General features: G+C 36.7%; 5 protein-coding genes across 14 annotated transcripts in view; 3 read left to right on the forward strand and 2 right to left on the reverse strand.

The window, feature by feature from the left end:
- The first annotated feature begins 137 nt into the window (after window positions 1–137).
- Window positions 138–1,116, forward strand: LOC129580333 (protein kish-A). The gene is made up of 3 exons (XM_055470658.1): window positions 138–433; window positions 505–614; window positions 689–1,116. Exons 1-3 carry the CDS (start codon window positions 431–433, stop codon window positions 792–794), a joined length of 219 nt encoding a protein of 72 aa, XP_055326633.1. The 5' UTR covers window positions 138–430; the 3' UTR covers window positions 795–1,116.
- A 733-nt stretch (window positions 1,117–1,849) lies between these two features.
- LOC129580331 (ras GTPase-activating protein 1) lies at window positions 1,850–7,657 on the reverse strand. 5 transcript variants are annotated; one of them, XM_055470656.1, is made up of 9 exons: window positions 7,330–7,627; window positions 5,582–5,707; window positions 5,321–5,454; window positions 5,180–5,232; window positions 4,646–5,092; window positions 2,965–4,559; window positions 2,741–2,865; window positions 2,520–2,670; window positions 1,850–2,404 (listed from the first exon to the last, which is right to left on the reverse strand). In XM_055470656.1, exons 2-9 carry the CDS (start codon window positions 5,691–5,693, stop codon window positions 2,253–2,255), a joined length of 2,769 nt encoding a protein of 922 aa, XP_055326631.1. In that variant the 5' UTR covers window positions 5,694–5,707; window positions 7,330–7,627; the 3' UTR covers window positions 1,850–2,252. The 5 variants fall into 5 exon arrangements, with proteins under 5 accessions (XP_055326631.1, XP_055326627.1, XP_055326630.1 ...); XM_055470652.1 differs by having other exon boundaries at window positions 5,582–5,733; XM_055470655.1 differs by having other exon boundaries at window positions 7,321–7,627.
- Window positions 7,658–7,778: 121 nt separating this feature from the next.
- On the forward strand, window positions 7,779–10,017 carry LOC129580332 (uncharacterized). The gene is made up of 5 exons (XM_055470657.1): window positions 7,779–8,382; window positions 8,458–8,716; window positions 8,786–8,935; window positions 9,057–9,184; window positions 9,339–10,017. Exons 1-5 carry the CDS (start codon window positions 8,245–8,247, stop codon window positions 9,429–9,431), a joined length of 768 nt encoding a protein of 255 aa, XP_055326632.1. The 5' UTR covers window positions 7,779–8,244; the 3' UTR covers window positions 9,432–10,017.
- A 107-nt stretch (window positions 10,018–10,124) lies between these two features.
- On the reverse strand, window positions 10,125–12,010 carry LOC129580334 (protein phosphatase methylesterase 1). Of its 6 annotated transcripts, none has more exons than XM_055470661.1 (7): window positions 11,933–12,010; window positions 11,793–11,849; window positions 11,514–11,718; window positions 11,334–11,443; window positions 10,943–11,254; window positions 10,465–10,864; window positions 10,125–10,398 (listed from the first exon to the last, which is right to left on the reverse strand). In XM_055470661.1, the coding sequence occupies exons 2-7, from the start codon at window positions 11,834–11,836 to the stop codon at window positions 10,297–10,299; spliced, it is 1,173 nt and encodes a 390-aa protein (XP_055326636.1). In that variant the 5' UTR covers window positions 11,837–11,849; window positions 11,933–12,010; the 3' UTR covers window positions 10,125–10,296. The 6 variants fall into 6 exon arrangements, with proteins under 6 accessions (XP_055326636.1, XP_055326637.1, XP_055326638.1 ...); XM_055470662.1 differs by having other exon boundaries at window positions 11,793–11,842; window positions 11,933–12,002; XM_055470663.1 differs by having other exon boundaries at window positions 11,514–11,715; window positions 11,933–11,975.
- Window positions 12,011–12,334: 324 nt separating this feature from the next.
- LOC129580336 (klarsicht protein) overlaps window positions 12,335–22,255 on the forward strand; it is a 105,426-nt gene continuing 95,505 nt past the window's right edge. Inside the window, exon 1 of the mRNA XM_055470666.1 lies at window positions 12,335–13,121. The gene's annotated coding sequence lies outside the window, so the exon portion shown is untranslated. The remainder of the gene's footprint in view (window positions 13,122–22,255) is intronic.

Consider the following 22,255-nt stretch of genomic DNA (forward strand, 5'->3'; position numbering starts at 1 on the left):
TTTACAACAAACTTTTTCTTAACTTTACTTATTCGGAAATGTTCATAGACATTTCATTATTTTGCTTGGTTATGTTTCACGTTCTGATGAAAGCCCAATACAAATGCAATCAGCGAAATGTCAAACTGACAGCTGTATCATTCCAGTGAATTGTCAAATGAGTGACTGCGTTATTGTGTCTGTGTGTCGTTCACTGTTTGGAGACAGTCACTTTAAATCAGAATCAAATAAATGAAAATAATAAACTTTTCCAAAAATCCACATTCAATTCAATTTAAATAAAATCTTTTGATTCAAACTGAGTTTCGTATCGGAACAAAAAATATTGCGATAAATCTATCGGCAAAAGTGTCAACTGTCAACTGATTGTTTACACGTCACATTAATTTTCGTGTCTTTTATTTCGGAACCGATTTTTCAAACACAAACAATGGTGAGTTTTTGCAATAAATTCGATCTGTTTGTCGATTGATCACATTATTTTGTTCGTTCATTGGTTTACAGAGCGCTTTATTCAACTTTCAAAGTTTGTTGTCGGTGATTTTGTTGATGATTTGCACATGCACCTACTTGCGATCATTCTTTCCATCCTTATTGGACCGTAACAAAACTGGGTGAGTTACATTAATACAAATAATCAGTTTAAGAAATGTATATGGATTGCTTCAACTTGTATGGTTTCTTTCAGAGCGCTTGGGACATTCTGGAAATTGGCTCGAATCGGTGAACGAAAATCGCCGTACGTTGCAGTTTGTTGCGTTCTAATGGCTTTATCGATACTCTTCTGGTCTTGAGGATAGTACCAAACCAACCAAATTCTATTTTCAGCCAACAGAGAATAGAATACTCTTTAAATTTAAGAAGAAAAATAAACAGAAAAAAACCCATTGTTATATTCCGATCAATTTTCATTTTTTTTTTTCATTTATTGACTTTTTTTTGGTAGAATGCATACAAAATGTGTTCTAAATATGAAGAGTTAAATAAACGTTTATAATTTAAATGCGTATAAATTTGTTGTGTGTTTTTCTTCATTTTCCATTAATACGACAAAATGAATAATATTTGTTTTTTGTTATAATTTAGAGAAATAAAATCAAAATAATGATTTCTGTTTTGTTCCTAATTTGTGCAACGAATCAACTTTGTTCTTTTTATTTTTTTGTCCCAATTTTGTAAACGTAAAAAATAGTAATATGAAGAACAGAGGAAAAAGAAATGAGTAGAAAAAAAGAAATCATTTGTGACTAGTGAGCGCACTTAATTCTATACTAATTTGATCATCAATTTAGTTTTCTCTCTACAAATTACAATGGAATCGAATGTGTATTCGATGGCGGAGAATAAAAGGAGATAGAGACAAATAAAACAAATTAAAAAAAATCCCCTAACATCTATACTAAGCCTAAAATATATATGATTGATTTGAAAATATTTGGGCGCATATAATTAAATCGTTAATATATTCAATATCTGGTTGTAATGTAATGCTACACTCGAATAGGTCGCAATAGTAAATGTGTCTATTGGTTAATATCTAAAAGATCTGAATGAAGAAAAAAAAAGAAATTCTAACGAATTAGTTTCGTTGGTTTTCGGGTATTTTGTTTTTCGTTTACGTGTTTCCAATTTTTTTTTTTGTTCGGTTTTTTGTTTACGATTTGACTAACGTTAGAATGCGATCATTGGCACATTGACACTCTACAATCATTATAATGGTTTTAAAAATGGTAATTGTTCTATTTCGCTGAATGGATGTCGTTTGGCACCCTGGCATGAACATTGACATCGCGCCAAGACGTTTGAGGTGCTGAATAGGGACGCAAAAGAAAATCTGCCAGTGAATGCATTTGTTTTTCATTCATCGTTTGGAATATATTATTTCAGCTATTTCTGGCCCACTACTTTTTCTCTTTTCTTTTACTAATACACAAAAAAGAACTGTTATATAGAATTGTAGAATGACTTTGGTAATCCTGAATCGGCTTGGAATAGAAATATCCTCCAAAATTGAATAGGTTTCGCCAACAGACGTTATAAAATATAAAATGAACGTTCGATTATATCAAAGACACATGGAAGTTTTTGACTTTTAAAGAGAAATTATAATAAATTCGAATCTTCGTTCGCAGCTTAATGTATTTCTTTTCTTTCTTTCTTTTTGGTTTTCGTTATTTGTAAGTTATCGTCCTTGCTTGTAATGAGCTTATCCAAAGCTGACCAATACTTCAACTCGACAATATTCAATTCATTCAACTTATCATCTCGCGGTATTTCAATTTATGCTTGGTCAGCATATCGGTAACGGTAACCAATTTTTTAATTGACGCATTCGTTTTGGCAATTCGTTGCAATTCCGGTAAATATGAAACGCAAATGTGATGCAGAGTCGCCAGTTCGCGACCTAAAATTGTAACGAAACAAATCAAGTATTAGTGGAAATTCAAGCAAAAATTTCGTTATTTTGGCAAATTAGTTGTATTAGTATATACTGGCTTTGTCATATCAGTTTCAATTACCTGTGTCGGAGCACTTGTGATTCGAATTTGAATCCACGTAAGATCCAGGCGGAGGATTTGGATCGGTAACCGATGACAATTGATCCAAGAAAACAATCATACGCTCCTTGTTCTTCAATATGAATGGATTGACGACTTCCATATAAGGTTCCTTTAGATGGAAAAAGAACAAAACAATGTAAAGTGGATGCAATTTGGTATGAAAATTAATTTCGTATTACCTTTCCTCCGAATTCAACCAAATTGGCCAAATTTTGTAAGCATTTGGCGATCATGATAAGAGAGCGTGTTGCTGTATTCGATGGTGTTTCTGTGACCAGACCGAATTGTCGTGGATTTAAGAGAGCTGTAATTTATTAAAAGTGAAGAAAAAAAACAAAGGAACTTATGAGCCCATCACACGAACAATCAATCTTTCAAAATCAAATGTTATGAAGTAATTTACCTGGGCACAAAAGACGTAAGAAGATAAATCCTGAAACGACTCTGGTGCGAACTAAACGTTCTGTTGGCCACTTGGCGACAACCGATCTCTGCAAACAGTTGCAAATGTAGCGAACGGTTCGTGGGCACTCTTCTGGCGAGGTGAAAATAGATTGGGTCACCAAATCCAGAATCTGAAGTAAAAATTCCGCATTCGAGCATGCATCTTCGATGTCGTCCATTTTTGTTGGATTCAATTCGGCCGACTGTTTGCTATCGAGAATTCTCGAAACGGTATCAGAGAGAGCCGATTGTACGAAAGCTCCGCACTCGGTTCGCATATACAAATCCATAAGCGTAGTCGATAACGATGCACCTCGGAATAGAGTGGCAGTTTCATTTTCACGGGCAATTTCGGCTTGACATAAGATTCGCAACAATTCCGTTTCACGTTTTTCACGGCGAAAAACGCGCAAAAGTGACGTGGCCAACGGAATTCGATCGTTATGGCACAGTTCAGAGAGTGTTTTGACCGAATTGAGTTCCGGTTCGAGGAACAGTTGCTGCAATGGGCTGTACTCATCGCATGGCATAATTAAATCATCCAAATAACGCATTCGCAGGCGCAACGAACCCCATTCTCCCATCGGAGTCATTCCGTTCAATTGATACCATTCTTCCGTTTCGAAGCCATTCTTCAACGTGGCCAAATCGATCGTTAAATCGGCCACTTCCGATTCTTTGTTGCGTTTGCCACGGCTCAAAACCGTAATTGTCATGGTAACCACATCGGGTGGAACGTCGTCCAAAATAAATTCCTCTTCCCACACGGGATCGGGTGCAGACTTCATGCGTGTTTTACCTATTTTCACTTGATTAAATGCAATGCTGCAATAGGCCTGTGGCACTAATTTAAATGGCAACCGATGTGCCTCCAAAATTTGCAAATTCAAACTGCGCAACTCTCTCAATTTCAAGTTGACCGTTTGTGTTTTTCCCAACTGAGACACACACTGCGGTTTCACGGCGTTTATCCATTCCGTGTAACTGTCTTGGTTATTTGCGCACAAAAATGTCACAGTTGCCAAACATGGTAGGGCACGTTCGACGATTTGGAAACAATACGGGCGATCCCAGAGCGATTCATGCGTTTGATACAAATAAGCGCATGACAAATCGATCAAACCCTTTGGCTTTGTCTTCTTTGGATTGTCATAAAAGCACAAATGGGTTTCGGTGCCTTCGTTCAACAAAGCGAAATACAATTGCTTCCATTTGGCCGTTTTATCGGACTTTTTCCACAAGTAACCGGTATGTTTGATACCTTTGATTTTCTTCAGGCCTATTTGGTCGCGACATTCGCGCAGTGTCGCATAAATTTTCTCCGCTGCAATCGAAGCAGCCGTTTGTTGGCTGAACTCCGTTTGATTACCATTCACAACTGGATGGTTTAAGCAATGACCTTCGACAATTTGTTCCTTGCGATACCGATTTATAACGGCGTCCAAACATTCAAATGTACGACCGCCCATTAAATATCGTACACCTTTCTTTTCAATACGGAATCGTTGAATTTGATTGTTGATGTGGAAAAAGAGTGAATAGTCCCCGGGTGAACTAAAAATTAATTATTTTTTTATATAAATAAATTATAAATTATAAAATTAATTTATTTTTAAAATAAAATTTTCTTTAAAATTTACTTGTCGCTGGGGCGTACGAGAAAACTACCAGGGCCTGCTTTGACTAACATATCGACTGCTTCGTTCTTTGTGCAATTCGGATGAAACCATGGGAACACCGTATTCGGATCAATGGATACATCGAGATCTTCGACCAGTTCACAAAATATCATGCCTTGTTCACCGGTTCGATGTGCCGTCACCCAAAGCCAACCATCACCCATGTCATTGTGAACGAAGAAAATATCGCCCTTTTGAAAAGTCAATTCATCGGTATCGGGCATTTTGGCGTATGGCAGTATGGCGACGACTCGCTTTTTATCGTTGACAGGCTCAGGTGGTGGAATGGGATAAATCAATCGCTCGCGTTTCAATAGATCACTACACGATGTGTAGTATCCAACCAAATCGCTGAGAGACACAAACTGTCGACCTCCGATGTAATAATCACCGCAAACTGCGGTTACCCTGCAAATTAGAATATTTTTAGTTAATCTCTTTGAACCTTTAATTTCATTAGGTTTGTCCGTCATATTGATGTGAAGAATATTTTACCTGAAATGATTGATACCCGTTCGACCCAAATAGCTCAGCACATAGGAGCCAGGCTTTAGAAGAAAAGAAAAAAAAATTAATCTACTTAAATTATTTGTAAATATATATTGTATGTAGCCCCAATCTTTACAAATTAATTACCTTTCGATCACTCTCTCGAACTAAGTAACTGCCCAATTTACTGGCATTTCGTAAACGTTGCTCCGAACTATATCGATCCAATCTACCATGATACCATTCACTCTCCGGTGGCGCAATAATCGCCGGTCGATCACCTATGCAAAGCATTTAAAATTTTAGAAGTTAGAACACAATTTGAGAAAAAATGAGCAAATTAAGTTGCAATTAAGTCGCAATTAAGTCTCGTTAAAAAAAAGCAATTGTGAATTACGACTGTCTTACCGTTAATGAGCATTGGGCCGTCAAATTCGTCTTGATCTAATTCTTGTGCCAAGTCAGCAAGGTCAACACCAACTCCACCCTCATCCTCTGATCCAGATGACGGTGTATCCATGCGATCCTTTGGAACTGGAATGCCCACGAGTCCACCCATTCTTATAAGATCGGCCATGATTGATATTTATTTTTTTGTTATTAATAACTTCCGCTCAAATGTGAAATTGAAAACAAAACCAATTCTTGACACTCGAGTTACTCGAGTGATGACCCCCACCCAAATGCGATTTTTGTTTTAAATAAAAATTGATGGTTTTTTGCGTTATGTGAATTTGATTCGGGTTTGTTTTTGTGCGTAATTAATTTGGAAGCCACAATACTCCGGCAAACATGATGGAACAATCACAAATGTTCAGTTAAAATGGGTATACTAAACTAGTGCTAAAGATGTGTGATATTAATTCGTTTTTTTTTTTTTAATGTTGACACTCGCACAGCCATACACTATTACCAATATAGACCAATTGTGAGTGAGTAATTATCATAGTGTTTGCAATGTATGGAAGTGATTCTAGTTCGTTGTCATTCAATGTAAATTTTTGCTGTTTTTATTGTTGTTGGTGGTGTTTAAAATTTCTTTTGTATATGTTCTTTGTTTTTTTTTCGCTGATGAGTATATAATTTGTTTTCTGTTCTTCTATCACATTTATATATGTATCTTGATGGTGCTTGACGATGACTCACACACAGGGCACTCATACACTTGAATGCGTAACATAAATATGAATGGAAAGACAAACCATATTTGCTATATGAAACGACTACGACGACGACGACGTTGACATATCCAGTGAGTGAGACTGATATAGAATCACAATAATAACAACGAGCGACGAGCACGACAACAACAAAAGCAGGAATACGGTTCGACTACTGCATTCACAGTTCAGTCGCGCACACAAACTAGCACAACGTACACAGGAAATGAGTAAAGAGGAAAAAAAAATTTTTAACACAAGCCAACGAACGAACGAATGAATGGAAGAAAAATTCACAATGGAAAACAATAATTGATTTTGATTAATATGTCTTGAACAAAATTTATACACGCAATTTAATCGGCTGTATTGTTTGGTGCGTGTATTTGTCTTTTGTTCTATACGGTTTGGTTTTATTCAACAAACGAATGAAATGTTTCGTTTGCTTGATGTGCGTAGTAATTTTGTTTCCGATAACCGAGGAAAAAGAAGATGATCACATTGATGTTATTATGGCACACACACAATACAAAATGTAAATATGCAATCAAACACACACAAACAAATTGATAGTTTAATGGTTAGAGGATCCAATGTTCAAAAACCAATAGATTCCAGTCTTTTAGTTCTTTTTCTAGTGCTGTTTCGTGTTTGTGTGTTATTGTTGTTGTTTCGATTATACTATTATGAATTGAACGAACAGAAGAGGAAACAGTTAATCCATGGCATGAATGAAATGAATAGACACCGTTTTACCATCACCAGGATGAAAATACTATAAGCTGTCGCTGCAGCAGCCACACACCACTAGAAATAATGTAAATGTTATTATGCGACACAAACACACGGTAAATAATAAGCGTAAATCAATGAGTTTTTATGATGAGAACACACATGAATGGCCAATTTGCTTTTGCATGAAAGAAAAAAAACAATCCATCGAGCCTGTGTTTTCACTACGGGATTTGTCACCAAACACACACATACTTCTTTTACCTCATTTTGGGCTATTTCACACAAATTTTCAATCGCAAAGCAATTAATGCTTGTTCAACAACACTGTTCTCTTTGCACATGAAACTAGTTTTTTTTCCTTCTATTTCCACTTTTCCACTTTCTTGTTCTTCAAACAATTTCAATTTTTTCTCTGCCTTTCTTTTGTTCAGATAGAACGGAATTTTTGCTGCCGTTGCTCGTATCGTCTGTGTCGTTTGCTACTCATTCGTCTTATCTTACTGCCCCTCTAATCGAATTCGACGTTTAGCTCGTTCCGTTCTCGTACATTTATGCCATTTGGATATGTGCTGTGGTGTTAGTGTAGCTGCGTATATGATTTTTAATAATGACAGCTCAAAACGTAGCCAACACCGCGTGATACACACGGCTGGGCCACCGCACATCGGCTCGATATTCTTGTGTTTGTTTTTATTTCTGTTAGTTTTGCAAAAGAAAAAAAAAATCAAATGTAAACATTGGATAAATCCAGTTTGAAACTGTCCATATTTTGAGATTCTCTTTTCAATTTTTTTCTACGGTAGAAAAACCAACTTGAAGAATTCAATCGATTCTTTGCACTGATGATGTTCTGCAATGACAATAGCGCCGTAAAAGTATCAAAATATTGGAATGATGATGTGCGCAAGGTCTGATAATATTTCGTTGCTCATTTTGTCATAACATTTAATCCTTGAATTGCACAACAGATAACCATTTAGTCTCATTTCATTTTTTTTGCCACAATATCCTCATTCAATGGGGCAGTTAATCGATTAAATTTTATCATTTATTTTCATTATTACATACACGAATCGTTGTAATTTCAACATATTTTATTGTTGACTGAGCAAATCAGTTGAGGCGTAACTTTTATTTTCTGATTTTGGTTTGAAGTGAAAAACAACGTAGAAGACGATGTCGACGTCAAGTGTTGTGAGTGGAATCATCAGTCCATTCCCTCGCAAAAAGAAAACAATGAAATTATTTTATCATTTGTTGAGTGACATGAGACATCAGCGAGTGGCGGTTATTGCACTGGCCGTCGGTCAAGCGGTAAATAGTTTTGAACAAGTGTTTTCTGGTAAAAGAGATATAGATTATTGATTTTTCCATGATGACACCTGGCAGGCATTCGCGCATTCTGCACTATTTCTGGTGTGTTTGGGCTTAATTCATGCAAAACAAATATCGAGGCTATTGCTTGTGGATCGTCTGGATCAAAAGGAACGTGAAGAGTATTACGAAACTCCAAAGATACACGGTGTGTCAGCTAATGATATTCGATTCATTGAGGCTGACCGACTCGTCAACTATACATTGATCGTTTTGTATAGTGCAACAGCAATAGCAGCCACTTATGCTTTGTGTACACTTGGTCTGCTAATTGGTAATTGAAACCAGGCCGATAATTTATGGACCATTTCGTACGATGTGATTCATTCATTTATTCTTGTAGGTCTTATCAAAAGACGCTGCGAACTCATTTTGCCTTGGATAATCTTTCAGTCCATTGTTTGTGCTTTATTTGCAATGACACTGTTTGTTGCTTACGCGTACCCGAACCAATTTATCGCCCGTTACATGGGAACCGCTTACTTGTGCCGATGTGAGTGTTGCCGTAATTTTAACTGCAATAACATTAATGTGACATAGAGGAGATTAATTGAAAGAAGATATTTCATTAAAATACAAATATAAAATAATGAATATTCATTTTTTTATCGCAGGGTTAATCTCCATACTAACTCTGTTCATAAACATGCTTTGCTTACTACTGGTGTTGAGATACTACAAAGGATTGAAAATGTTGAAACGGCTTACCGAGGAAGTTGTCATACCTATCCCTTATCACGCCGTAAGTGCTGATGTTTTGAATTACATAAACTTTATCATTTTTTTGCATTCTTTCGATTCAAAGTTGAAATAAGTTGCCGAAACGAAATGTTCTCAATTTCTCGAATTATTGAACTTTTCTCAAACAATTTTCTTTCTTCATTTCATTTTTTCAGGTTCCATTCCATTTCCGTAAGGAAAACATGTATGTTGGAACCGGTGGATACAAGCATCTGCTATGCGATTTGAATCCAAATTATGTCGTCTAAATTTCGAATTTCTTTTTACTCTAAACCCTATATTACTGGGTACTATCATTTTACTATATATATAGACTTATCATAATTTAACCCTCATGCCGATCTGTGCACAAACAACAACAAAAATCTATAAAATTAATCCTGTTTTGTTTGCATGAAATTTATACCATAAAATTCTATTTGTAACGAATTGAGTTGATGACTATTGGCAAGCTCAGAGTATATCAAAATTGGTTGGCAATGCAATTTGATTTGAACACAACCGACAGTACTGATGGAATCATATTTGGAACGTAACCCAAACATTTTGATCGCTTTTTGAATTATATTAGGCAAATTTTTTTTAGCATTTTTGAACTTGGTTCATTTCTATTGAGAATTTTATACGCAAAATTTATTCAACTTAACGTTAAGTTATTTCCAAAATATGATTATAACTTCTATCTATCGCCTTTATCTATTCGAACCGTTTGCGTGAACCTTTCGGTTATGTCTGAAAAACAGGTTAAAACTGAAAATGACAAGAATGTTCTTATGTGAAACAAATTGAAAATACGTATGATTCGCAATAAAAGTTTGGAAATGTTGAAAATTACTCAGTTTGACGTTTTTATGAAGAATTTCTCTTTTAGATTGCAAATCACGTAACAAGAAGGGAAAGGTGTGAGGTAATCTCGTCTGAGATAATAAAAAGAGAGAGAATGTTGATATGAAGTTAGTAAGTTATTTATTGAAATCTTCAAATCTTTCTTTTAAAAAAAAAACCATAATAATTAGATCATAAATTTAAAAAAAATCAGCTGAGAAACTACACAGGGTGAGAAATCTTAAAGGAAATCTACGTAGAAAAAGAGGTGACAGAATATTCCGGGAACTAACAGCACGGCGAGTGCTTCGTAAAATCTGCAGATGCTTCGGCAAATTTATTACGAATCATATAACCAGCAATCACTTCAGCCACTTCATGCGGACGATCCTAAGAATAAAAAGGCATTTTGATTAAAATGTTATTGATGGATTTAAATTGATTAAGGTAATTTACCTCATGCACAGCATGTCCACAACGAGCGAGTACTTGAAGCTGAAATTTGCCCTGCATTTGGCCGACGGTAAGTGCTCTGTCCAATCCATCGATGCTTGCCAACAGCAACAATTTCGGTACGGGAAGATCCAAAAATTTGAGGCTCAAGTTTTCAAACCAGCCAGCCCAATACTGTTCCGATTTCGAGAGATCAATTCGCCAGGTGTACTTTTTTTCGCTTGGCGATGCCTGATGATTCTGCGTTTCTGGCTGTGGTGCATTTGAGTTTTCAACTTCTTCATCTTCAGCAATGGTCGAGTGACTAAATACTGAGGTAGAGTTAGGTGCATTGCTTGAGCTTGTATCATCTTGTGCATCCGGCAGAGGTAGTTCATTTGTGGCTAGTTTCCCTGTTTGTATACTGGAAACAAAGCATGCATGGGTTAGTTATGATTTTCAAATTGAATTGTTGTGTCAAAACTTTGAATGAATCTTTTACTTCAGGATTTGGCCAGGCATCGACACTTTAGCCGATGCAGAATTACGAATTTGGCCGCTACGAATACTCCATTCGATTGCCTGTTGAATGCTTTTGAAGTATTTTGGACGCGAACGCAAGAAGCTTTGCATACTCGCCAAAGCCTCCATAGCAGTTCCCTCAACTACATCGATAACCACGCACCCAATCAATGATGGTATCAGATACAGTGAAGCGATATGAACGCATATGGCACCTCCCATACTGTGGCCGATTAGCATTATTGGCGGAGATGTATCAGGATACAATTTTGTGATAATCTCACCAACATCACTGCGAAAACATTAACGGAACGATTAATATTAAGAAAGAACTAATTCGCAATTTACTCAATGAAAATATTCTGCATTACTTGGCAAGTGTATTAGCCGATAGATCCGATTCATTTTCGACATGCGTATCACCATGACCTCTTAAATCAATCGCCAGACATTGACAGTTTATAATCGCTGTAATCTCGGTCTAGTTACAATAAAAACGAAATTATTGGTTGTTTTTTGCTTACAAAGTCAAACAAGTGGTTTTTATTTACCGTAAAATGTGCCCAGGTGAGTGCCGAATATCCACCTCCATGCAAGAGTACAAGCAATGGCTTCTGGTTCTCCTTGTCTCTCTTCGAGAAGTACACACGAAATGTTTGATTACTACCGAAGGTGACATCTTCCTTTTCTTCAAAATGTTCATCCCACATCGTCGGGACGTAATCTTTTTGACGACCTCTTCGATTACCACCGCTTCTAAAATTGCCGCACATAAATCAACGCAAAAAATTATTGTAGAAATGACTATGGAAGTGTATTTGGTAACATACCTGGCTGCAACCGGCACACATGGAGGTAAATGAGCACGCATCATGGATTTCTGTAAACTTGACATGTTATTAATCTTCACCGTATCTCTTTAGTAGCAATAAAAATATTTTATTCGAGTACTTTATCCAAAGAGCCCTACATGAAATTTTAATGCACACACTTTTCTTCATACAAATAAAAATAAACTTTGATTATTATTATTTGACATGTCAAGGTTGTATGTGTGTGGATGCCGTTTTTGACAGCAAACAATCATGATGCGTGCATTCAATTCCGACCGTGGACTTCGTTCATTTGCTGCAAAGATGTTTTTGTGCTATTGCCACGTTTATCCAGATTTATTGTTCACTTAATATCAAATGGAAATTGCAATTTAAGGAAAATATTTCCATTTAATTCCGATTCCGCAGAAAAACCTTCGTTTTGATCAAATTCAAACAATGAATCATCGGTTGAATTTCAAATATCACAATGATATCCACAACGATATCCACATTGCGGTTGCACACGCATACATCGAAAGCGGCTTATCGTCTGCGGTAGTCGTCGGGTATCTTACAAATCGTATACACAACACATTTGAATGTGGAAACGAAAAGTGCATTTCGGTGAATCGGTTATATGTCTGTAGGAGAGTACACGACCACGGCCACGACGACGACGACGACAATAAGCGACGAACAACGCTTTAGTTATGAATTTGCTGTGATGTGAAGTGTGCGTATTTGCCATCGAACGATCGCGCCATGAAACTGAAACATAAAACAACAGAATGTTGTGTGTGAGACAAAAGCAACGGAGTGAAGAAAAAATAAAGCAGCAACAACACAACGAGAGAGAAGCATAACAAAAGACTACAAAATAGTTTTATTATTTTTTGTGAATTGTGCTGACTGACGGCAAGAATTCCAATTGATGAAAATAGAGTGAGAATATTTGATGGGGAAATAAAAAAGAAGAAGAAGAAAATTATTTAATTTGAATGCGAAAAGAAATTGAATTTTTTGCTCTGTGTGTGCGTTTTTTCTTCTCTTTTGGGAATTTATTTGTGCAAAAAGTGAGAAGAAAACGCACTGAGTGAGGTGAATAGTTCGTAATAATAAAAAAAGAGTAAGAATAGAAATTTAATTTGGAATAAAAGTAGTGATAGTGCGTCGCGGTGATGGTGCACTCGAGCAAGCGAAGCGCACAGACTCTCGATACACAAACAATCATCTGTGTTGCGCTTCGCCATTAATGGATTAGCAGCAGCACCACCGACAGCAATCGCAACAACAGTGAAATAGAAACATTTACGGATTTTTGTCCTACGACAACTACACCATCGCGTAAGTATACACCGTGCTATCGTTAAGACATTGTGTGATTGTGAATATTTTTGGCATGTGATTTTTCTGAATGGACGCAATTAGGTGATTACTAACAGAACCGAAATGTCTTTTGTAGTAACACTCACTTGGATTGTCGTAAACAAAGTGAACTTTTGACTTTAGCACTTCGAGAATCGAAGTGATTTTTGGGATTATTTCATCGTTAGTATGTGTGTATGCAAAAACGTGTGTTCATTGATTTGGACTGTGCCTCAATTCAATTCACGTCGAATACGTATAATCAGTTGTTTTATTTTTCGACCTTCATTTTTGCGGTGGACCGTCGTATACGGTTGGTCGTGTTGTCGTGAATGTGGTAATATCGCTGTGTTTTAAGCTGTGTGTGCATGCGGTTTTTTCTGCTTCTCTTCTTGTTGATAGAATTGTGCACTGGAAATGTCAATGAATTGTGAACGAATTGCATTTCGTGCATGTCTCATTTTTTTTGGAACATCGATGATTTTTTGTTGTTGTTGTTGCTTCCTTCAATCGAAGCATTAGTTTATCGAATCGAAGTAAACATTTTGCTTGTTTTTTTTTGTCATTGAAACCTTATTTTCGGCATGAATAAGCGAAAACTGTAAACAGCAACTGTTTTGAATTTCAATTCAAAATAAGCAAGCTACTTCGCTGAAAAAATCTTTACGCTGTGCATGTGTGTCGTTTCCAAGAAATGGGCAGAATTACACCGTCGTCGAAATGTTTTCTACCATTTTGTCGTGCCTCAAACTTTTTTCTCTCTCGGTTCATTGCTGTTGCTTGGCGCGCTAATACAAAATACCACAAATTAAATGAAAAAAATATGTGTTTTTCAGTACAAAACAGAAAAAAAAACGAAGGAAGAAAAAAAAACGCCGAGAAAATTTTCAAATTATCTAAGTAAAACGATGTTAAAAAGTGTATGCAATTCCGTTGTCGGCGAAGCAAAACACACATACAAACACCGATACACCACACTACTCGCCGCATGTTTGTGGCTATAATTAGTGCGACAATTTACAAATAGAAATATAAAAGAGCAGCATTAATAGCACTAACTGCTGCAACAATAATAATCAAAAGATAGTCTTGCACAGCGAGAGAGACAGAGACAGAAGACACGCTGGTGCACTGAATGTTTCGCCAGAGTCATACGAAGAGACAGTCACCGTATGAATTATGAATGCTGACTGACAATGATAACAACAGCAACGAAAAAAACCAACAAACCACACATCATGGCTGCATTTGGCACAGCCGAACAAAAACAAAAAAAAAGGAACAACAACAACAACAGCTCGAGTGCGCGCGCTGACTAAAATGCCTTTTAAATCAAATAAACCTTTCAATCTCTATAAACAAACAATTGCGGCGAAACAAATATTGGCTCGGACGGATTGTGTTTTTTTCGTCGATGTTTCAAACAACAAACGTCGATTTTATAAATACATGACTAACGGTTACGGAGTACAATGATCGCATTAAAATACAAAATGAATATTTCCACATGCAGTTTCCAATTGGCATTGTCTCGAGAGAGAGAGAAAGAGAGAGAGAGAGAGAGAGAGAGAGAGAGAGAGAGAGAGAGAGAGATAAACCGTCAGAGCTGTGTGTGTGTTGCTTGTTCACTTGTGCTGTATCGACGGAACTTCAATATATTCTTTTCCATATTTTGTTTTGGTATTTTTTTTATTTTTGTTCATGGTATCAATTTTATTGAGGAAATTGGCCAACATTTTTATTAAGCACACTCGCACTGTTGTTGAATTTTAAATCAATTGATTAAGTAGGGCCTCCTTCTTATCCAATACATATCGTACGGAGAGGAAAGCATATCGTTCGCTGAAGGTCTTAATTTTGATGATCAATGTCTTCCGGTCACTTGTGCTATGTGTACCGCAAAAATCAAACAAATCTCCGCGCTCTGAATCAGCAGCGAGAGAAAATAAAAACCGAGAATTCCGCTGAAATCTCGCATTGGCGATCGAAAGAAAAAGAAACTACAATGTGAGTAATCAAAAGTTCACATTCCAATTGCATTGCACGCATTTATATCCGATACGATATACGTTCTCTTTTGAATCTTGCGCTTGTTTGTCGCCGAGCGATGGGTGCCATTTGAGTCGAAATACGTCGATGCCATAGAAATAGTTGTTTCCATATCCACACTTAATCGCAATCGCAACCATCGCGCATACCGTGTATTATTTTGTTGCTGTTGTTTGATTTATAAGCATCGATATTACGATTAAACTGTTGTAGTACTCACCGCACAACAATATAATAATTTTTCTGCCATCTCGCTCGTTGGCCGTGTGAGTGAGCGCCAATGCGAGTGAGTGTGTGCTGCAGCTCGACTCGAGAGATACACGTACATGTACTGTGAAGTGTGCATACAGGAGAAGAACGAAATTCAAAACGTCAATCAAATCGGTGAAGCCAAAGAGAAATTGTGCATTAGTATTTGAATTTGTGTATGGCGCACCGCACCAAGCGATGCATGTGAGCGTTGTTTTTTTTTTAACATTTTGTATGCGTTCTCAGCCCGTAAAGTAAATACAGCTGACTGAAAATGAAAATGGAAACTGAAGCAAGCACACGGAACAAAAATGCGTTTCAAACGAAGATTTTTTTCTGTTCTGTGAATAAAGAATTCATCATGGTTTTTTTCCCTGTGTGTTTTGTTCGTATTTACTTAACGACTTGCTTAAGTAATGTTGGTTCCGTTCTAGAGAACAGAAAACGAGTAAAAATTCGGTTCAAATTTCAATCAGTTTCCAAATGGCTTCGATCACAACAGCTCTTCATTGTTTGCTCAAGTGCAGCGTGTGTGTGTGTGTGTAATTTAAGTCGATGAACCGCATTTTTTTCTTTCCTTTAAATGTCAATGCATTCAGTGGCATTATGAGCACAAGATCAGAGCTGAGACAAGAATAAAATGAAACTTCCTTTCAATCTATCGGTTTCGAAAACACATTTTAATATCTTCATCACGTAGCGTTTGAATTGTTTTGAGGAAGAAAAAATTGGTGGTGGTCACTTTGTCATGCAATGCAGAAAAAAAAACAACAATTACGCAAAATGTGGAAAACAATGCATAAGCTATAATTATGCACTTTGAGCCGTGCTGCAAAACCGCCTTAGATCTAACAATCAATTAAAAAATAAACAAGCCGTTTGATAATCATGATATTTTTCGAATTCCAAACGAAATGTGCGCCAGCCATTTATTTAGCAAACAGCAAAACCTAGCAATTTTCGCTTGGGTTGGCCGTGTGGAGTTTGTTGAAGAGAAAGAAATCAAAAACGGCGAAATTGGTTGTCGGAAGTGCGTTTGCGACTGTTACATGTACGGATTTGATTTGGCGAGTACTAATCATATGAATGGAAATTGTCTCGTAAGCAAAACTGCCTTGTGTCCACACAAATATATCAAACTTGGTGGTCAATCGGCCGTAAACAAGAATGATTTCGCATAAAACGCAACAAAGGCAAGACAGAAAAAAACATACACACACACAAAAAAAAAAGAGTCAACAATTGTTTTGATTTGGATACAATCCAATCAGTCTGTTGCAGTTTCATTTATACGAATGAAATTGCGACCGTTGATTTTTAAGCGATTTTGTATTGCAAGTCAACTTAATGTCCGCCTAATTTTCCGGTTATGACGATTACACCGTTCCACAGTTTCTTTCAGACTTGATGAATGCGCACACCACAGGCTTTGATGGATAATAATTTCCATTTGAGACAAAAGCTTACAAAATCACTACACACAACAACGCCAAATAACTGCAAACTCATTCATTCATCTCTTCGACTGTCTGCGTCCGCTCGTTCGTCCGTCCGTTCCAATGACTCATGCACTCAAACTGCATTTCACACTCTTGTTGAGTGGAGTTGAGTTGAATTGTACTGTGATTGAAATGCCCACGTTGGATTTTGTTTAATAATTTCGTGTTAAGTTACGTTTTGCGTGCAGTTTGAAAGGAAATGAACGCCGCCAAATCGGACGAGAAAAAAAAATTGTGTTACATAAATATCCATTGCATCGAATGGATTTGCGCGCACATAATACATGCATTCTCTCTCTCTCTCTAAATTTCTTCTGATTTTGATTTCTCACGCTGTGCGCACGACGCGACGATTTTTCATTCTAAATTTGGACTTTCCATCAATATTCCGACGTACACAACGTTATTGTATCGACGAATAATGATTGTTATTTCTCTGAACGGCACATATGTCGAAAGGCATACACAGTGCTACACAGCCGCTGTTTTTCTTCTTCGATTTGGGTTACTCGATAAAATAATTGCATGAAATCAAGTTTTTGTTTGTTGTTTCGAACAAACGCATCAAGCGAGACATTTAATCAACCTACTTAAATGGAATGCTGTTTTATCAATAAAACCAATGTCAACGCAAGTCCATAAAGGAGGGTTTGTCTCTACAGCGGCAGCGGTTTCAATCAACAAACGCTATTGATTTATCAACATTTGAAGAAAAGAACCATTAAATGACCAATAAACACGTTGACAGCTACCGTTTCGACAACGATTTGAAAATTAAGCGCTTGAAAATTATTATAATAGTTATTACGAAACTTCAATCAAAAAAATAGAAAATGGATTTTGTTTCTTTTTTTTGTGTTCAGCCGATGTAAATTTGACGTTAATCAAATGAAACGAGGTGCATATGATTATGATAAAAATTGTGCACGCAACGCTTTAGTGGCATGCATACGCGGCGAAGCGAGGTAAAAAAAGGTCAAGACAGAACAAGTGCATTGAACGTCTACCGCGCGCTTCATGCGCCTGTGAATCCAAACAAAGCTCCATAAACCATACATACATTCGTCATATTCTCTATCACACGTGGGCATGGAACAGAAACAACGAGAACGAACACAAAATTTGGAGCTCACATTATATGCTCATATTATACACTAATTGTTGAAGAAATAACGGTTCAAAGACTTAATGCTCTTTTTTTCTTCAGAAATGTTGTATGTTTAGAAACACACGAACGTTTCGGGTGTTTCGTGTTTAGAGCGTGTTCCTACGTACGACAATTGAATGAGTCAACATGGGTTGACAAAATCCATTTACCGAAACGAATAGAAAGAGAGTATTTAACAAGCAAAAGACGCACTTTGATAAATTCTCAAAATTGAATGAAAACACACAACGATTTTAATCAAACAAATGTTCCGCTTCACAATTTCCATAATGTTGCATTGGAATATCCATATGAAAATTGTAAGCGCCAAAAACCTGAAAATATGTCGAATATTGTGTATTGTGACGCGTGCACAACTTACCGTTAGATGTATATAATATGTGATTTGTTTGAAAGAAAATGACTTGCCCGCGGCAACTCAATCAATATGGCACAAAATTTGATTTAGTCGACACTGCCGCGAGATAGAGCGAGACTTTTCAATCGTCGGCATGACATTATGCGGGTGCGGTTGTCTTATTCCAACATAATTGATTAAGTTGTTATGGTTCGTGTTTACAAGTGGCTTTTTGTCTTTTCCGTGCCCAATTCAACTCAATCGGCATTCAATCGTTGATCATTTTCGTTTTAAAACGCAGAAAAAGAAGAGAGAAAAAGCCACAGACAGCAAACGAAAAATTTAAATTTATTCAAATGATCGATAATTGAATTAACACTAAGTTGATTCCTACGCCGTTCGTCATTTCCTTTGCTTGCACATATATGGGTTTTATGGATAAATACGGTGTTGTATCAAAAATACAATTCGATTTATCGAAAATAGTGGCAATTTCAGTCTAAATGCTAACGATCTCGATTTTTTTTCTCTGTTTCTATTTCGTTTTTGTTTTTGTCCGTTTGCAATTGGCATTTAACGATTAACAGAGTTATGTCGTGACTTGGCGCAGTAATTTTGCGACACTTTTCATTATTCGCCACCGCGAATGCGCCAAATCCGTGTAAATCAGTGCAAAATCGCTCACAATGAAATACAAAATAAAAGAATTCAAATTATAGAATGGTTTTTCTGTCGCGGCAATTTAATTTTACTAATGCATGTCTAAAATTGGCATTCTATGGAGTTCAATCCCTTCACGGGCTCACACTCGAGCTACTTACTGCGAGTGTTACTGCTATTTTTGCAATAAAATAGTCAACTCAATTACACACCGAAACGTGGTGTTCGAATCACACACCAAAGTCATATTAATTAAATTACCAAAATTGGCAATGGTACAATTTTTTATTCCGCTTTTTTTTGTATTTTCATCTAAAGCAAACATTCGTTCGCTTTTGTTTCATGGATTCCAAGGTCTTTAGTGTTCACATTTTATTATCTAAAAATGGTCGATAAAGTTGCCAACAACTCAATGCATCGCGCTCAAATCGAACGAACGATACACTTGCTGTCGGAGAGTGGCAACGCTCCATGCGGTGTCCAAAATAGAATTTCGCTTTTGTGGCTGAGAGAAATAAAAACTATCCAAAGAATTTATTCGAAGAGATAAAAAGTAAGCGCTCAGCGTCTTGCTTTGCCTAATTTATAAACGAGTCGCACGCTTGTTTCAGCTTGTTCGTTTTATCGACTTTGGAATTTTCAATTGAATTTGAATATGATGAGAACGAGAGAGAGAGAGAGAATACAGAACGGGTCCCTTGGTGTGCGAGTCGTGTGAGCACCTCACCAACACTAGCACAATGTGCTGTTTTTTTACGTAATCTAGACGCGATGCGAACTGCCATTCAAAACCAAATCACTCATTAAAATGCAAAACACTAAACGATGCCAACATAAGGCCGCCAAAGAGTGAGGAGACACATCGAAGCACATGTGTTTTTATGAAAAACTTAACGCAAAATTTTATGCACACAGCAAATGTTATGGACAAATTTAAAACCGGATTGGAGTTAAATTTAGCGTAAAATGATTCGGACGTTGATCGTTGGTGTTGTTACTGTGCTGTTGCTGTTGTTGTTGTGTCGCTCATGTTGCTCACTCAGACATTTTTTCGCCGTCATTTTGTTGTCGGCTTTACTTCTCTCAATGTGAGCTAATCGATGTGACTTCTACCTTTTAAATTCTGTTTGGAATTAAAACACATTTAAAACCTGACACAGCGAGGAAAGTTGAGTGAGTCAGTGTACATGTTGAACATGAGCATTCCTTTGGAAATAAAGTCACTAAAACTGAATTTGAACAAAAGTTTTAAGTTACAAAACAGAAGAGAAGCAGAAAAAAACACACACACACGCAGACACAACGAAGACAATGTTGAAAAGAGGCTCCTGGCTTTTTTACTTATTAATTACTTCTATTTATGATGAAAAAAGAAAGAGCAGACTTTTGATATCAGAGATAAAAACGTGGAGGAGACAGTGAAATAGATTTGCCATCTTCATTTGTGTTTTCCATCAAAAATTAGCATCGAAATGGTTGTGCTAATGAGATTTCTAATTTCCTCCGTAGGCAATCGCTTAAGCACTTATTAATTGTTTTTAGCTGAATTGGTTGAAAATTCCCATTAAAAAAAAACTGCACACATGGATGGACAGACGGCAGCATCGGTCATTTGTGCAATATGAAAAATAAGCAATTAAAATGCTAAATTAACGTAACACCATATCAGCGACAGTTCCATAACTGCTCTTTTTTCTACATCTTCACCACCATTGGAAAATGCATTGCTTGAGTGCTTTTCACGCTGCCGTTTTTTCCATCGTACACATATTTTTATGTAAATACTGAACTAAAGAGTGAAACATATGATTCCAGAGCGAGTGATGATTTCTTGTCCGCACATCATCAACAACAACACCAGCAGCAGCAGCATCACTCCCAATCGGACAAAGTTTCAATTACTCGATCGTAAATAACTACTTATTTTACGAGCAAGTGTCAACTCCCTTTTATGTCGAAGCGACGAGTTCGTCTATATGCTTTGTAGCATTAATCGATTATTGTGTTAATTAAATGGGATTTTTATTTGATGCTGTTTTTTTTTCATCGTCTATTTTACAAAAGAATCAAGCGTTCTACTAGTACTTATGCCACGCATTCGTGAAACTGCATTTTTATGATCGATCTTCTTAATCGCTAACCGGCACGAATCGAAAATGAAGCTGCCGAGTAATTTGCTCAGTAGTAACAATTTTCATTTGATTTTCAACTAAGTGATAACTAACGATATCCGCATCATTTACCGATATGGTTCTCGAGTGCAGTTGAAAAATGGTTTCTGTTTTTTCTCTTCGAAAACAAGTTTGCGATTGCCATTGAAGCCGTTAGTTTCGGTTCGAAAAAAAAAACAGTGCGTTGGTCTTAAACATGGAAAACCGTCGAATCCACGACAAAGAATCCATCAATGTCATAAAATCTTGGAATCGCACATGAAAATCAGTTTTCACTGCTTCCGTTATTTTTGCGACTATTTCACGCTTGAAATGTATTTTGTTATGCCAAATCAGTATTAAAGCGTGTTCGACAGACAAAACATATTCGTGTAAGGCTCAGATTACGTAAAAATAAAGAAAAAGAAAAATGAATAATCGGTTTTATCACGGCGGCCAATTGAATAAATAACATTTCACCGAAAAATGCCACTCACAATTCCCGGCTGCCTGTATGGGAGTTTTGTGTCGAACTCGCACAGCAATCACACACGCTACACGCGTAATCGTATTGATTAAACAAAAACAATATATCATTCACGAAATTTGTATTTTTCCTTTATTATTCACATGTAAAAAGAAAACAGAACGAACAACAAAATGAGATTGCCTCATTCGAAAAATATGTGTTTTTTCGTTGTTTTATTGGTTCTTCGGCACTTCACTTCTACTCATAATAATCATAAGCATAAGCAAGAGCATGGCACAATGTGCTTTGTGCTATATCTCACGCGTTGTGCATTTTTGTTTCCTCTAAAAATAATACTACGTGTGGCGAAAAGCATACCGAGAACTCAAGTGTTTTCTTAGCTGCAGCACGATGAAGACAACAACTAAAACAACAACAAAAATGTGGCCATTGCGTGAATGGAGTGAAAAATGTGCCGACTGCATCGAAGATAAATGATGGAAACGTACTACGTATTCATTTGAAGTATGGC

Source organism: Sitodiplosis mosellana, unplaced genomic scaffold (assembly GCF_009176505.1).
Source record: "Sitodiplosis mosellana isolate CC-2019 unplaced genomic scaffold, AAFC_SMos_1.0 Smas_scaffold_1, whole genome shotgun sequence".
NCBI classification, from domain to species: Eukaryota; Metazoa; Arthropoda; class Insecta; order Diptera; family Cecidomyiidae; genus Sitodiplosis; species Sitodiplosis mosellana.

Bases quoted from the DNA above. Each gene is read 5' to 3' on its own strand.
- LOC129580333 (XM_055470658.1), top strand. The intron at 615-688 runs GTGAGTTACATT...GGTTTCTTTCAG, and splicing joins TTGGACCGTAACAAAACTGG to AGCGCTTGGGACATTCTGGA.
- LOC129580331 (XM_055470653.1), bottom strand. From the start codon at position 5,750: ATGGCCGATCTTATAAGAATGGGTGGACTCGTGGGCATTCCAGTTCCA. The intron at 2,866-2,964 runs GTAAATTACTTC...AATAAATTACAG, and splicing joins CTTACGTCTTTTGTGCCCAG to CTCTCTTAAATCCACGACAA. The intron at 2,671-2,740 runs GTAATACGAAAT...TTCCATCTAAAG, and splicing joins TGGTTGAATTCGGAGGAAAG to GAACCTTATATGGAAGTCGT.
- LOC129580332 (XM_055470657.1), top strand. From the start codon at position 8,245: ATGTCGACGTCAAGTGTTGTGAGTGGAATCATCAGTCCATTCCCTCGC. The intron at 8,936-9,056 runs GTGAGTGTTGCC...TTTTTATCGCAG, and splicing joins AACCGCTTACTTGTGCCGAT to GGTTAATCTCCATACTAACT. The intron at 9,185-9,338 runs GTAAGTGCTGAT...TCATTTTTTCAG, and splicing joins TACCTATCCCTTATCACGCC to GTTCCATTCCATTTCCGTAA.
- LOC129580334 (XM_055470659.1), bottom strand. From the start codon at position 11,857: ATGTCAAGTTTACAGAAATCCATGATGCGTGCTCATTTACCTCCATGT. The intron at 11,719-11,792 runs GTATGTTACCAA...CGGCAATTTTAG, and splicing joins TGTGTGCCGGTTGCAGCCAG to AAGCGGTGGTAATCGAAGAG. The intron at 11,255-11,333 runs GTAATGCAGAAT...ATGTTTTCGCAG, and splicing joins TCGGCTAATACACTTGCCAA to TGATGTTGGTGAGATTATCA.